Genomic DNA, 16,675 nt, shown 5'->3' on the forward strand with positions numbered 1-16,675 from the left:
GAAATCAAAATTTGTAAATTTCAACATAATGTCAAATTCAAATACATCATCTTTTGAGATTCACATCTATCCAAATTTAGGCTTACTGTATTTGCTTCCCCCTGTCACAGGGGCCTTTTTTTCTGTTCCTTTCCTCTAAGACTGCATATTGCTCAGTTCAGTTGAATTGAATTTAACAGGATTTCAATTTGGAAAAAACATCAAATGACCATCAGTCAGTGAGTGCCACCGGCAAAGACATCTCCTCTGATCAATCATTCACATCAGAAAGTGAATCATCTCGCTCAATCCCAGAGGCCCAGCAGTGCATGTCATTGTACTTTGCCCTTTGCACAAAGGTTTTATTTTTATTTGGTGCCTGCCTTCTTATTTCTACTTTCTAGTCATTAGAAGTTGAAGTGTTTGTAACCAGTATTTGTTTGTAAAATCTGATCATCTCCAATGTTTCTTTCGTTTATTAATGTTTGACTTGTGTAATCTGATTGACAGAGACACTCCCTATTTCGCGAGATTTTTCTTATTTATAAAAACACTTCAAAAGCAGTTAAGCAGGTTTGTTGATTTATGTTTTGCTTAACAAGAGAATTATAGTCCTTTGCTCTCTGCCGTGAGCTTCATCTTCTTATCAGTTGTGTGGTGCAGGCAGTTCATCGCCATATTCCCATACTAGTCCGCACAATGGGATCATCATCTGAACTTCTTGAAATACTTTCTGATCCTCCAGTTGGAAGTGAAAATCTTCTGACGCAGGTATTGTAATTTTATGTACATTGTACTCAATCCCACGAAAGAAATAATATTGACTCTCTGTTTCACTCTCTCTCCCCCTCTCTTTTTTGATCAGGTTTTACAAACACTGACAGATGGGATAGTTCCTCCTCCGGAATTATTGTTCACCATAAAGAAGTTATATGATTCAAAACTAAAGGTATTAAAAATTTGGTTTTCTAAGGTACAGTTGTAGTATCTGTTAATGTGTTTGCTTTTGATTTGTTCCAGGATATAGAGATTCTGATTCCAGTGCTGCCATTCCTACCAAGAGATGAGGTTTCCTCCAATTCATACTCTGAATGCAAATGCATCTTCTCTTATCTTATGCATATGATGCTGAAGAATTTTGGGGAAAATTTTGAGTATTCTTGTATTTCACTCTTAATCTTTACAATTGGTGTACATGACTATTTATACACAGAGAATCATATCTAAACAGGAAGCAAATAATCAAATAATAATTACAGAGATAATTAAGGATCCTAATCAGATCAAATCAAATCTCTAGAATCAGCTAGGATTAGTAAATAAGTCAACACTCTCCCTCAAGTTGGTGCAAAGATGTCACACACGCCCAACTTGCAAATCAGATTATGGTAGATCTTGTTGTTAAGTCCTTTAGTAAACACATCCGCAAGTTGCCCCGTAGAAGTCACATGAACTAGGCTCAAGATACCGTCTGTTAATTTTTCTTTAATGAAGTGCCGATCAATTTCAATGTGCTTGGTTCGGTCATGTTGGACTGGATTTTGTGCTATACTTATAGCAGCTTTATTGTCACAATACAATGTTATCTTGTCTCTCTCGAACAATCTCAACTCTTCCAATAACTTCTGCAACCATAAGAGTTCACATACTCTTGTTGTTAAGTCCTTTAGTAAACACATCCGCAAGTTGCCCCGTAGAAGTCACATGAACTAGGCTCAAGATACCGTCTGTTAATTTTTCTTTAATGAAGTGCCGATCAATTTCAATGTGCTTGGTTCGGTCATGTTGGACTGGATTTTGTGCTATACTTATAGCAGCTTTATTGTCACAATACAATGTTATCTTGTCTCTCTCGAACAATCTCAACTCTTCCAATAACTTCTGCAACCATAAGAGTTCACATACTCTTTGGGCCATTGCTCTGTATTCTGCTTCCGCACTTGATCGAGCAACAACACTTTGTTTTTTGCTCCTCCAGGTGACAAGGTTCCCCCCACAACTGTGCAGTAGCCAGAGGTGGATCTCCTGTCATCGAGAGATCTTGCCCAATCTGCATCTGTAAAAGTTTCAATTCGAAGATGACCATGTTTGGAGTAAAGAAGCTCTTTCCCTGGCGCAGACTTTAGATATCTCAAGATGCGAAGTACAGCTTGCATATGAGTCTCGCGAGGGTCATGCATGAATTGGCTGACTAAGCTAATAGCATAGGCTATATCCGGTCGAGTGTGTGAGAGATAAATCAACCTTCCTACCAATCTTTGATATCTTCCAATATCCACGGACTCACCAGTTCCTGCTTTCAGCTTGTGATTGCTTTCAATGGGAGATTCTACTGGTTTACACCCCATCATACCAGTTTCTTCCAAAAGATCCAGAATGTACTTTCTTTGGGAGATGAAAATTCCTTTTTCTGATCTAGCCACCTCGATACCTAGAAAATATTGCAGTTTTCCCAGATCTTTGATTTCAAATTCCTGGGCCAATAACCTCTTTAGTTGAGCCATTTCCTCTTTGTCATCACCTGTCACCACTGTATCATCAACATACACAATAAGAAGGGTGATCTTACCCTTATGATGTTTGATAAACAGAGTGTGATCAACATTGCTTTGTTGGTAACCAAAGGACAGCATGGCTCTGCTAAACCTGTCAAACCAAGCTCTGGGAGATCGTTGTAGCCTATACAAAGCCTTTTTTAACCTGCACACCTTTCCTTGTGTCTTCTCATCAGCGAACCCAGGAGGAATTTCCATGAACACTTCTTCCTCTAAATCTCCATGGAGGAAAGCATTCTTCACATCAAACTGTTACAAGTCCCAGTCCAAGTTAGCTGCGCAAGATAACAAAACTCTAATTGAGTTCATTTTTGCAACTGGGGCAAATGTCTCTTGGTAATCCACTCCATAGGTTTGGGTGAATCCTTTAGCAACCAATCTGGCCTTAAACCGTTCAATTGTGCCATCGGCTTTGTGTTTCACAGTGAATACCCATTTACAACCAACGAGTTTCTTCTCAGGTGGGAGAGTGACAAGCTCCCAAGTCTCATTTTTAGCCAATGCTTTCATCTCTTCAATCATTGCTTTCTTCCATTTAGGATCTGCAAAAGCTTTCTTCCAATCCTGTGGAATAGACACAGAGGAAATAGACAAGGCAAAGGCTCTATAGGAAGGAGATAAAGATTCATAAGAAACAAAGTTAGAAATAGGGTGTTTAGTGCAAGATCTGACCCCTTTTCTTTGTGCAATAGGTTTATCTAAGTCATTGAAACATTCAAGAGTTGTGGGTAACTCACCAGAAGAAAGAGTTGTGGGTAACTTCATCAGAAGAAGATTCATGACTGGGTAACTCACCAGGAGAAGATTCTCGACTCTGAGTAGACTGCATAATGGCTTCTTCTGCCTTGTCTCTCCTTGAATACCTTCTCAAATCTGGCTTGTCCAAACGACCAGTACTCTCTCCCTGATTGGACATCTCTCCCTGTCTACTAGAACTCAAACTTTCTAGTTGAACCATATCATTCAGAATCACAGAATTCGGGATCACCTCTTCTTGCTCATTATTCTTCCCTTGAAGAGGTGAGTGGGTGGTGCTGAAGTAGGGTTCAGTTTCTCGGAAGGTAACATCCATGCTAACGAAGTATTTCCTAGAGGGAGGATGATAACACTTGTATCCTTTCTGTGTTGGAGAATACCCAACAAACACACATTTAAGGGCCTTGGGATCCAGTTTTCCTGCCGTCCTAGTATGGACAAAGTAAACACACCCAAATACTTTTGGTGGAACAACGTATGAATTCTTCCCTTGTAGAATCGCCAAAGGACTCATAAAGTCAAGGGTCTTGAGAGGCATTCTATTGATAAGATAAGCAGATGCAAGAATTGCATCTCCCCAATATGCTTTGGGTAGATTCATGGTGAACATAAGAGATCGAGCTACCTCCAATAGATGCCTATTTTTCCTCTCAGCAACGCCATTTTGAGCACTAGTATAAGGACAACTAGTCTGGTGTATTATCCCATTACTCTCCAAATAAGCAGAAATGCTACTATCCATGTATTCTCTTCCATTGTCAGTTCTCAAAATTTTTACCTTAGTATCAAATTGAGTACAAACCATCTTATGAAAGGATTGAAAACAAGAAAAGACATCACTTTTAGCTTTAATCAAATAGACCCAAGTCATTCGAGTACAACAATCAATAAAGGTGACAAACCATCGATTACCAGACAAGGAGACAGTTTGAGTAGGCCCCCAAACATCAGAATCAATAGTCGCAAAAGGAATTTGACTTTTATTATGACTCAAAGGATAGGATGTTCTAGTGTGTTTAGCATACTCACAAGCATCACAAAATAGAGAATCAAACTGAGTTCTAGCAAACAAATTAGGATAAAGTTTTTCTAAGGCAAAGAATGATGGATGCCCTAACCGTCTGTGCCACTGTATTATTTCCTGATTGACATTCTTATTTTCTCCAAAACAGGCTTGAGATATCGAAGAACCTGGATCACCCTCCAACATATATAAGCCATCATGCAGTCTACCATTGCCAATCCTCTTTCCTGTGTGAAGATCCTGAATAACACAATGATCAGGAAAGAATTCAATTTTACAATTAAGGGCATTTTATAGCACTAACATATAAAAGGTTGACAGGAAAGTGGGGAACATGGAGGACAGATGATAATTTAATATTGGATGTGCAAATAACAGAACCTGTTCTGGATATGGGAGTAAGAGAGCCATCAGCAATTTTGACACTATCTTTGGTTAGGGAAGGAAAATAATTGAGAAAGCCTTTAGAAGAACTTGTCATGTGTCTATTCGCACCAGAATCGATAATCCATGGAATATTATGAAGAGATGAAGCATTACCTGACTTTACAAAGTCAGATGTGGCACTAAAGAATGAGGAATCAAAGTTAGGAATCGAGACTGTTTTACCTTCTGCTATCGACACCCTTTTACCTTCTGTCATTGACACCCTTTTATCTTCTGCCATGATAAAGGTTTATAAATTGTGACAGAATAGGAGGTATCCAAGGTTGTACACACAAGATAGTCCAATCGATTCACCAAAAAGACCGGGTAGCAGCACGGGAAGGCCGGAAAGATGATCGGAATCATCGCCGGAGTGATCGGAGCAGCAAAGTAGTGATAGACGATGAGTCACGCGTCGGGAAGCGATGAGTCACGCGCTGGGAAGCGACGGGTCACGGGCCGGGAAGGGGTGGCGCGTGAGCCTCACGCGCAGGCTTTTCCGGCGTCGGAGCTGGTCGATCGGCCGGCGGCAGTCCGGCGGTTCTCCTGGTGCCGGCGGTGAGAGATTGAGAGGCTCCTAAATGGGTTAGTACCAAAAAGGTAGATCTAGGGTTTTAAAACCCTAAAGAGGAAAAATTGAATTTGGACCCAAAAAATCAGGAAAAGGCTCTGATACCATGAAGAATTTTGGGAAAAATTTAGAGTATTCTTGTATTTCACTCTTAATCTTTACAATTGGTCTACATGACTATTTATACACAGAGAATCATATCTAAACATGAAGCAAATAATCAAATAATAATTACAGAGATAATTAAGGATCCTAATCAGATCAAATCAAATCAAATCTCTAAAATCAGCTAGGATTAGTAAATAAGTCAACAGATGCCAGTATATATCTTTGTATCTATAATGTATTGGCTTCTGATAGAGTTAGGAACTTACTGAAGAGCTGCAAGAGACAGAAATGGAAAAATATTTGTATTGTGCTTTTTAGTAATTGTTGAATCCCACATTGGTTGTGGAAAGGGGTAATGTGCCCCTTATATAGGCTATAGGCACTCCTTCCCTTGAGCTAGCTTTTGGGGTGAGTTAAATCTGGCCCAAATTTAATAGTAATCAAGAACTCGATTCCAGGAATATCTCCCAATTAACAAGGTAAGCCCCAGCCTAAGCAGAAAGAAGAAGAAAATACATAGCATGCCTCTCTCCTCTTACTATACTTATTTATACACATCCTCACTAGCTGTCCTGTTCTTGTATTCGAGATTCCTGGGAACTAATTTCTACTATTTTGCCAAGTGTCCTTCTTTGTCCAATTCCCCAGCCCTTGCTTTGTTATTTCTGAATCGTTTCCTGTAATAGACCCTCAGCAGAATGGCCTTTGGGCTTGGGTTCATAATCTGATGAGGAACGGCCTTGTCCTCAAGGTTGAAATTAGAAAATTGAACATAATCGAAATAGTTCATCCAAGAAGCATCCTCAGAAGTTCTGTTCTTCCATTTAACTAAGAGTTGTTGTATGGCTTGGCCTTGACCAGATTGAATGCGACTATCAAGGATAGCTTCAGGTTCACAATTGTCTTCCATTATTTCCAATCCCTTCGGAATCTCAGTTAAAACCGGGTGTTGGCCATTTTTTTTTTCAGCCGAGAAACATGAAAAACTGGGTGTATTTTAGATTCTAGTGGCAATTGCAAACGATATGCGACAGGTTCTACTGCGAAAATAATACATAATACGGAAGGGATCAAAATACCTAGCAGCTAATTTTTTATTGATAGGGCCATTCAAAGAGCTTTGTCTGTGTGGTCTCAGTTTGAAAAAAAACAGAGTCCCCGACATTGTAGTGAACTTCCCTTTGATGTTGGTTGGATGCCCTGATCATTCTTTGTTGTGCCCAGCTGAGATTGTAAGCAAGCTGCTTTAATAACTCATCTCTGGTTTGTAGTTCTTGGGCCAATTCTTCCGAAGTAAGGCAGCGGAAATATGTTTCTAATCCCCTATTTAACACTTCAATCTGGCCATCAGATTTTGGATGATAGGCTGTGCTCATATCCAACTGGGTGCCTTGAAGTCTAAACAATTTTGTCCAGAAATTATTGAGGAATATAGGGTCTCGGTCGTTGAATATGGACTTGGGAATTCCATGAAGTCGGACCACTTCTTTTACAAACACAATTGCCACCATTTTTGCTAAGTAGGGATGACTAGGAGGAAAAAAGTGTCCATATTTGATAAAACGATCAACCACAACCAAAATGGTATCAGGACCTTGGGATTTTGGATGAAATCCATAGAAATATCCTTCCATACACTATTCGGGATAGGAAGCGGCTGAAGCAATCCCGCCGATGAACTGGTCTCATACTTGTGTTTTTGACAAACCAAATATTCAGCCACGTACTTCTAAACAGTTATCATCATTCCAGGCCAATATAAATTTGCTACATTTCTTTGATATGTTCTAAATGCATTGGAGTGTCCTTCCGAGGGAGAGTTATGGAATTTATGCAACAGACATGGAATACAAAAAGAGGATGAAGGGATAACAAGTTGGCCCTTATAGAATAACCGATCTTGCACCAAGGAATATGGAGTATATCTTGAGGTTTGACTTTTAAGCCTTTGAATGATTGTCAACAGTGAGTATCCTGCTCAATTTCCTTAACAACAACAGCCCAAGCAATCCATTGAGGTGAAGATAGTAAATTTAATTCTATGTCTTTCATGTTTCCGAGATAAAGCGTCTGCTGCAGAATTGGAAGAGAGCCAGGTTTGTATACTATGGAAAAATCATACCCCAACAACTTGATTGCCCATTTCCTTTGTGCTAGAATAGTAATATGTTGATGCAAGAGGTACTTCAAACTGCTTTGATCAGTGAAAACTAGAAACTTTCGGCCTAATAAATAAGGTCTCCAATGGTGTACAGCTAAGACTAGGGCCATCGATCTCTTTCATACGTGGATTGAACTTGGAAATGAGATGAAAGAGCTTTGCTGAAATATGCAATTGGTCGATGCTCTTGCATCAAAACAACACCAATTCTTGATCCAGAAGCATCGCATTCCAACATAAATTGTTTGGAAAAATCTGGAATTGCGAGAACAAGAGAAGTAGTCAAGGCTTGCTTAAGTGTTTCAAATGCGGTTTGAGTTTCGGCTGTCCACTGCAATCTTCCTTGGCCTTCTTTCTTGAGCAGTTGAGTCAGTGGTTTGGCAAGCACCCTATAATTTCTAATAAACCGTCGGTAATAGCCGGTTAATCCAAAAACCATTTGACTGCTATTAATGACTTCACCGTAGGCTAATTTAGAACCTCATAAACCTTTAAAGGATCCATAGCCACCCCTATGGATGAAACAACATGCCCTAAATATTTAATCATAGTACTTCCAAATGAGCTTTTCTTCCTGTTGATGAAGAATTGGTTGTTCAATACAAGCTGTAGGATGGTCTTTAAATGGACTAAATGACCATGTTTTACCGTATATAAAAATGTCGTCGAAGAACACAAAAACAAACCGTCGAAGGTAAGGGCGAAACAGATAATTTATTGTGGCCTGAAATGTTGCTGGAGCATTGGTTAAGCCGAAAGGAATTACCACAAACTCAAACTCATAGTGTCCTAAATGAGTGCGAAAGGCTGTCCTGAAACCTTGATTTGATGATAGCCGGATTTGAGATCTAGCTTTGAAAAATAATGTGCTCCAATCAGTTCATCTAAAAGCGTATGGGGATCGATCAAATGTTTAAGATGTGATAATCTACATAAAAACGCCAACTCTTATCTTTCTTTCGTACCAGTAGGACTACGCTGGAGAATGGACGGGAATTTGGGCGAATAATTCCTTCAATCAACATCTCAGTAACCATCCTTTCTATTTCATCTTTTTGAAAATGCCCATATTGATAAGCCTTGACATTAACAGCAGTGGTACCCACAGATAAAGGAATGATGTGATCAGTAGGCCTTGCTGGTGGAAGAGACAAGGATTTGCAGAAAAGTGGATTAAAGTTGACCAAGAGCGAGTCAATCTCTGTCTGTTGGAACTCAATGATCTCAGTGTTGAACAAGCAAAATTTCTCCATATTTGTCCTTTGCCACAAAAAAACTGAATATTCGATATCTGCCAGTTTATGTAATATGCAGATATGCTTGCCTTTGTTTGAGAACCCTTGCCACTGAGAGTAATAGATTTGTGCTGGTAATTTAACGTCATCTCCATGATAAGCCAATTAACTTTGACTTCCCCCAAGGTTTGTAGCCATGCAATCCCAAGAACTAGATCAACCCCTCCTAAAGGAAAAATGAAACAATCAGCCAAAATCTGCATGTTTGCCAAGTTCACAGAAATTGCTCGACATACTCTTGAGGATTCTACTCTGGGTCCATCTCCTAATCGAACCCAAAAAAGAGGAGTCGCTTCAATAGGTAGATTCAATTTTTTAGCCAAGGTGCTCGAGATAAAATTATAACTTGCCCTGCTGTCAATCATAATCGAGATCGGATGACCGGATATTTGCCCATGTAATTTCATAGAGTTGGGAGAAGAAATACCTCCCACCGAAAAGAAAGAAAGTTCCATGGCAAAGAAACTAGCTTCATCGATAATATGGACCACGGGAGAAACACTAGAAGGAGGAGAATCAGAATCTAAATCTGGTGGGGTGGGTTCATCATCACTAACAATCAAGGCTCGCAAGGTTTTGTTGGGCACTTATGCATGGGGTGGAAAGGTTGTTTACATTTGTAAATAGAGGCCTTTGGCTCTTAAATCAAGGAACTCTTAGTGAGAATAGTGCCTTGTACCCCTGAAACGAGGAGAAGGTCGAGAAGAATGAGGTGAGGAAGGCGGTTGTGAGGAAGGCAGTGGTAGGGATTTTGGTAGAGGGGGTGACAGAATGTGGGGAAGGTAGGGACTGGGTTGGTGAAATATAGGTGATTGGGTTGGGCTTATAAACTGAGTTATTGACCTATGTCTTCACTCAATGGTAAAAGGAGAAGCCCACCAATGGACACCATCTCCTGTTGGCTTGCCGTGGATAGGAGAAGGCTGGAAAAATTGCAGTTCTGTCTCGATATCTTGAGCAAGAGTCATCGTTCTGGAAATATTGAGTGTTTCATGAGAACAGATTCTAACTCGAATTTCATCCTTGAGTCCGCTTAAGAAAAATTTCATATATTGTTGATCAGTCAAACAACTAAATTCATTGATATAGTCATCGATGGAGGTATGCTGCAGGACGGTCGCCAATCATTCATATGGATTGATACGGCGATCTCCGCCATAGCAAAGTAGGAGTTCTTGAATAAATTAATTCCATGAAAAAGTGGCATGATATTAGCGTAACCAATGCATCCAATGTAATGCAGCCTCTTCCATACAAACAAAAATGAGTTGGACTTTCAAATTTTCAGAAGTTTGATGAAGAGTGAAATATTGTTCAGTCCAAGCAATACATCCCACGGGGTCATTGCCATCAAAATTTGGGGGTTCAATCTGCTATCGAGGAATAGAGGTGTTGCCGGAGGTCGGGGAAGGGTGAGAAGTAGTAGCATCCTCTGTTATAGCTTTCCCACGAGACATGGAAATGATGAGTGATTTCAGCCTATCAAATCTTTTCTCTTGTTCTGCTTTAAAAGTGGAAAAACGTTGATCTTGATTGATCTTGAGGGTGGCAAACAGGGCTTCCATATCATGTAAGCTCCTCTCCATTTGATCTACTCGTCCCTCCATTCTGGTTTTGGTTTTGGGCATGGGGGAAGAGCTCCGGTAGGTCAGACCAATTGATAGGGTTAGGAACTTAATCAAGAGTTGCAAGAGACAAAAATGGAAAAATATTTGTATTGAGCTTAGAATTCGATTCCAGGAGTATCTCCCGACTAACAAGGTTAGCCCCAGCCTAAGCAAAAAGAAGAAGAAAATACATAGCATGCCTCTCTCCTCTCACTATACTTATTTATACACACCCTCACCAGCTATCCTGTTCTTGTATCCGAGATTCCCGGTAACTGATTTCTACTATTCTGCCAAGTGTTCTTCATCTAATTCCCCAGCTTCCAGCCCTTGCTTTGTTATTTCTGAATCATTTCCTGTAATAGACCCTCAGCGGAATGACCTTTGGGCTTGGGTTCATAATCTGATCTCTAACAGCTTCTATGCATGACATTACAGTTTTGTCTTCTGTTATCTTTCATGGTTTACTTTTTCTTCCCCATATTCATGCAAACTGTTGCATTATAAATTTAGTTCCTAACTGGAACATGGAGATTTTTGCTATTGGGTCTTATGCGATAGTATGATCAACTAATTCAAAATTCCTTCTTTTTTCTTTTTTTTTTTCCTTTTTTCCCCCAAACATTCATATTTGTCCAAAGACAGGTAAAACCTTTCCATTGAACTTTCCCGTCTCACCTCTGATTCATTTTAGTAAATTTGATCCTTCGACATTAGTTGATCTCTGCTATGGAATGTCAGCTGTGCATATTTGTAAATTGTTTACTCCTCTGTAGTTTAGATTCTAGGGCATATAAATTCCTAAATATGACACGACTATAGTATCTATTTATATCAAGATCGTTGTAATAGTATAATATACAGAAATTTATCCATTGCAATCCCTATAGTGTGGCTACACGTAGTTACATGTAGCTGGGCAGTTCTGCACATTAGAATAATGGAGTTTCATGACTACTACTAGATAGTAGATATGACAAAGAATGTTTGAAAACCACAATATAGTCTAATATGATAACCAGTGAATTGTGCTGGTCCTATTACTTGCTTGGTGGTAAGCAAAATTAATTGTGAATTCTTGCACTTGAGTCAATATTGTGATGTTTTCATGAAAATATATTTTGTTTACTTCTGGTATTGGGAAAGGCAATGTTGAGGGATACATTTTCGAAGAAACTGGATTGCAGCTGATGAAAATTTGGGCGACTGTTAAGTCAGAAGGATAGTAGGTGAAGAATTTTGGGGGGAATTTTTTATTCTATTCTAATTGAATTGATCTTTACAAGGTTTGAGTATTTATAAACAAAGAATCAATCTAAATTAGGAATATTTACAATAAGAATAAAATCCCTTAAATCAAGTCTAATTCCCAATTTGAATCCTCCTAATTAGTAACATTCTATGTTGGTCAACGGTAGGTATCCTTGTTAGAATCTAGAATACAAAGGTCAATGCACAATATGAATCAATTTCAAGCCCTTTACCATATTCATGTGGGATTTCACAACTACCCTTCTGATGTTGGCTCAACAAGAATGGATGGGCTGTAAGCCTGTAACCCAGCACGTAAACATATCTTTGGAGTTCTGGCAAACCAATTCAGCTGTGGTACTATGATAGAGAATTCAACCAGAGGTTTAACTTTTGGGTGGAGAATCTGGAGATGTTGATGTGAGAGTGAGACTACCAACTTGGTCATTCTCTGAATTTTTGTTTTAACCACATGATAGATAACCACAAGCTGTCTGTATCTCAAAATGGCCAACTACGCTGGGGGCACCCATTTGATGTTATTTTTAACTCATGGAAACTTCACACTCACGATTGTGATGCTGGGGGTTGATTGTATTTAGTGTCAATAGGATAGGTTAAGATAGTTAAGTTGCGCAATTTTTCTGCTAATAATGCTGCATAATTTCTGGGTTGGCCTTTCTGCCAGTTGCGCATAATATATTATTAAGTCGTAGTCTGTCAATTCTCTTTTCCTTTAATGTAATTGAAATGTTATTTCTTGCATTGCACACACTTTTCAGGTTATTCCTTGGCATTGATTTTTTTTGTTTTAAATTTTTGGAATTTGCCATGAATTATTTTTGTTGCTAATTTTTCAGGTTTTGATGACCTTTCCCCATCTTGTGAATCTTCCTCTGGACAAGTTCCAACCTGCCCTTGCACGTATACTACAGGTATCTCATAAAAATAAAATTAATCCACAATTTTTATCATTATAGAACAGTAAAAGAAAAACAAAATTACTAAAGTTAAACATTGTTTGTTGTCAACCCTGAAATCAATCTACAAAATTCCTTTCTCATTTTCTTGACAAACAAAAAAACATAAAAATAAAATTGATCCAAAAATTTTATCATTGTACAAAAATAAAAGGAAAAAAATATTGACGTAAAAGACTATCTATTATCAAACCCTGAAATCAATCTACAAATTCCTTTCCTCTTTTTCTTAACAAAAAACAAAGTATAATTTGTATGCCTATTTTCCTTTCCGGTTTTTTTTGGGCTTGTTTACAGCATCCATAGGAATTTTTTAATGATATTCGGGCAAGCATTATATAAGTTATGAAAATTTTCAACCAAAATGTTATGCTAATTATATTATACGTGTATTCCTAACTTTCTTGTATATGTTTATTCTTCATTTGTTAGCATGGAATATTTAATATTAGCATAGAATATTTAATTAATCTGCATTTTCAATAACTATATTTTAGTGAAAAAGACTCCAAGCTCTACTAACCAAATTGAGATTTTATTTATGAATGAAAGTTTGAATTTTAGTATGTGTATATAGAAATTGCATAGACAAAACTTAAATATGACAGCAACAAAAAGGGAAAAAAACTTAAAATAAATAAAAAAAATTATAAAATAATGAAATATAAACAAAACAAAAGTTATTAAAAAAAAAACTCAATTGTACAACTCTTGCTCATTAAGCTCCTATGACCCTACACTGTTTGGCGTCATTAGTTGGACTAATATGACTTTTGCCTTAGTGAGTTTAGTGAACACTTTGTAGGTAAAGTGAGTGTTAGTTTTAGGTTCAGATACGATAGTATCACTAAGTTATTGTACTATTACACTATAATTAATGACTCTTAATATTTTATGCTACATCGCTTAGAGACAATGATGAAAAACAATGGTAGAAAAATTAATCAAAAAGCTGTTTTTATAGGATATTCAGGGTCAAGTCCAAATCAGAGTTAAGTCTAATATCGGACATTAATTGAATCCCAATACCTTCTGAATAACTTAGATCTAGTATTTTCTTCTTCTTCTTAATTTATAATATATTAATAAAAATGTTATTGAAAATTGAAAGAATGAATAAATTGCTTTTAATCCCAATAAGAAACTATTGTATATTATTTAAACGGGTGCCCAATACCAGTATTCCATTATTTGATTGTAATATAATCATAATTGTATATTGATAAGAGTTTAATTTTGTTATTATAATTCCTTTGGTAAATCTATAAACTTAAATCTTCTACTTTTTGGTCAACTCAGAAGTTCTCCTTGCCATTTGTACTTATATTACAAATAGCAATTATGATTAAACTTGTCCAAATATAATCATAATTGCGCTTGTGTGACAATTTATAATTAAACTTGTCCAAATCACAATTTCTAGAATTTCTTATTCTTATGTTATACTGAATTACATAAGGATCCTCGATGTGAGCTAGTTAATGTGCATATGATAGAAAAATTATAATGTTATGTTTGGATGAAAGTTTTCGAGAAAGGAATTTACTTATAATTTTAGTTTAAATTTTTTTGAATGAAAGTTGGTCCATTCTTTAATTTATTAGATTCCTAAATGAAGATTGAATTGATAAATTTCATTCTGAATTTATTTGAGATGGGTTTAAAATTTATTGGGTATTACACACTCAAATAAAGTTTCTCCATACTTTTCTAAGCCGGCACAGTGATGAATTGAATTGATCAATCTATGTATTATCAAATACAAATATCTCAATGTTAAATTCTTCCGTTCAAACATAAGTTAATGGGAGACATATCAAGGTATTCATCTTTACTGGAATTACTCACACATATGCTTATGTATTGGTGTTTCTTCACGGTCATCTGTTTATTTTCTTGTAGCCATATAAGCATTTTCTATCAATTTTCAGCATTTTCTGCAAGCTTCTCTTTTGTTTTTCTTTCAACTGTCTTAGTCTCGTTAATGTCCTTTCTTCTACTTTTTAGTTGTAAAATATGTGCATGGCCCCCATATTTTTCATGAATTCTTAATAGAAATAATTATGCTCGCTTCCATCACTGATTATTATATTTACCTTTTTACAGAATTGCTCAATCCATTTACACTGTAAAAGACACTTAGATAAAAAAGGAAGATACTTAATGTCCAATATTTAGGTTACCAGGTCCACAACCCAAAAAAAATGAAGTAATAGATGAGACTGCAACTCATAGAATCAAAACAAGGTAAATGATATGCGAGCATAAGATCCTTGACATAGTGAAATATATAAGTCTATAAAATTGTGGTGCAGGCTTCTATGTTATATGAGAATGAATGTTTAACATCTAATCTAAGGCATAACATATGAGAGAGATATGGATGTTAAAATGGATGTTTTGTATTACGATAAAAAATAAGATAGGAATGGTCACATCTTCCAATGAGGGCATGAAGCACACATTGGGGATAGAATGATGAACATCGATTATGATAGTTTGATCATGTTACCAGTGTATTATCCAGCGTAGAGAATCAAATGTTCCAGTGAGATGTGATAAATTTGTGGTGGATGGAATGGGAAGAGAAACATAGAGACCTAAAATTTATATGGATTGTTGTGGTGTAGGTGTCAAATAAAACTGAATGACGAAAAAGAATCCATACAGCTGGCTCTACCTAGATTTTGATTAAAGCTTGGTTGTAAAATCTGCCTGGTTTAGTTGAAGGCCTTATTTATTGTCAATTGAAGTTTGTGCAACTTGATGTAGGGATCACCTCACTCTGGTCCCGTGCTCACTCCAGCTGAAGTGTTAATAGCTATTCATGGAATTGATCCTGACAAAGATGGAATTCCCCTGAAGAAGGCATGTCTTATACCCTTTGTTTTTCCTTTGTCCTACCAAATGAACTTGCGCAAGTGCAAAATTGACACTTACTTCTATGTTTAGGTTACAGATGCATGTAATGCTTGTTTTGAGCAACGGCAAATATTTACTCAACAAGTTATTGCGAAAGTTTTGAATCAGTTGGTCTGTACACCTTTTACTTTTTTCTTCACAATGCAAATTTCTATTGTCTATAGCTGATCTTATGATGAAAACAAGGCTCTCTACTGCAGGTTGAGCAGATTCCTCTTCCTTTGTTATTCATGCGAACGGTATTACAAGCTATAGGTGCTTTCCCAGCACTGGTAAGAAAATTAAAATTGAAGTTTTACTTTGGTTTCTGGAAAAATCAATGGTTTTAATCTGATTGAGTAATTGTTAAGTGAAAAAGCATTTGAATTAAGGGTACAGGTTAAATGTAAATCCTTTTGAGGAAGTTATCATTTCATTTGAAACGAACTGAAACAAATATGTGTGCATGATGGTGTTGCCAATGCTCAAGATGGTTAAGAAGATGTTCTTCTTTACTCAGGAAATGAGAAACTGGGTCATAGGTTTTATCTACTGGCCCTAGTTAAGTTCGGTTGCCTTCCTTTCGAAGAGGCACACTCACCTGGCTCTTTTAAATTTAATATATTTGCAGAAGATACGTGGGACTTCCTATTAAACCTGCAGTTTAATTGTTGCAGGTGGAATTTATAATGGAGATCCTTTCTCGTCTTGTTAGCAAGCAGGTGAATATTTTATCATATATTACTGGCAATTTTATGGTTCACAGGTATCCTCTTTATTATTATTGATTTAATTGGCTCTTGCAGATATGGAAATACCCAAAGTTGTGGGTAGGATTTTTGAAATGTGCACTCTTGACAAAGCCTCAGTCATTCAGTGTGTTGCTTCAGGTGTGTTCTGTTATATTTTCTCTCTGTGTTTAGATTATATCCGTTTTAAACTATATTGCATTGTCAACCAAGGGCATGCTATAAACACCCCCCTCTGATTCTTCACATATGTAGTTTATCTTTTTATAAGATGTTATATGTTAGTGAAAGCTTCCTAACAATAGTTGTAAT

General features: G+C 37.1%; 1 protein-coding gene across 6 annotated transcripts in view; it reads left to right on the forward strand.

The window, feature by feature from the left end:
* Positions 1-16,675, forward strand: part of LOC110622332 — a 29,128-nt gene that overhangs the window by 10,736 nt on the left and 1,717 nt on the right. Inside the window, exons 15-25 of one of the 6 annotated variants that reach the window (XR_002489085.2) lie at positions 180-338; positions 490-552; positions 643-750; positions 845-928; positions 1,000-1,047; positions 12,594-12,668; positions 15,486-15,581; positions 15,666-15,746; positions 15,822-15,907; positions 16,292-16,336; positions 16,421-16,504. Coding sequence is in view for 3 of the 6 variants with exons in the window: in XM_021766814.2 (XP_021622506.1) it covers positions 180-338; positions 490-552; positions 643-750; positions 845-928; positions 1,000-1,047; positions 12,594-12,668; positions 15,486-15,581; positions 15,666-15,746; positions 15,836-15,907; positions 16,292-16,336; positions 16,421-16,504 (915 nt within the window). In the remaining 3 variants the exon portion in view is untranslated. Of the gene's footprint in view, positions 1-179; positions 339-489; positions 553-642; positions 751-844; positions 929-999; positions 1,105-5,625; positions 6,386-12,593; positions 12,669-15,343; positions 15,582-15,665; positions 15,747-15,821; positions 15,908-16,291; positions 16,337-16,420; positions 16,505-16,675 lie in introns of those variants that run through there. The other 5 variants (XR_002489086.2, XM_021766814.2, XR_006352120.1 and 2 more) reach the window with 5 other exon arrangements.

This window comes from Manihot esculenta, chromosome 9 (genome assembly GCF_001659605.2).
Source record: "Manihot esculenta cultivar AM560-2 chromosome 9, M.esculenta_v8, whole genome shotgun sequence".
NCBI lineage: Eukaryota > Viridiplantae > Streptophyta > Magnoliopsida > Malpighiales > Euphorbiaceae > Manihot > Manihot esculenta.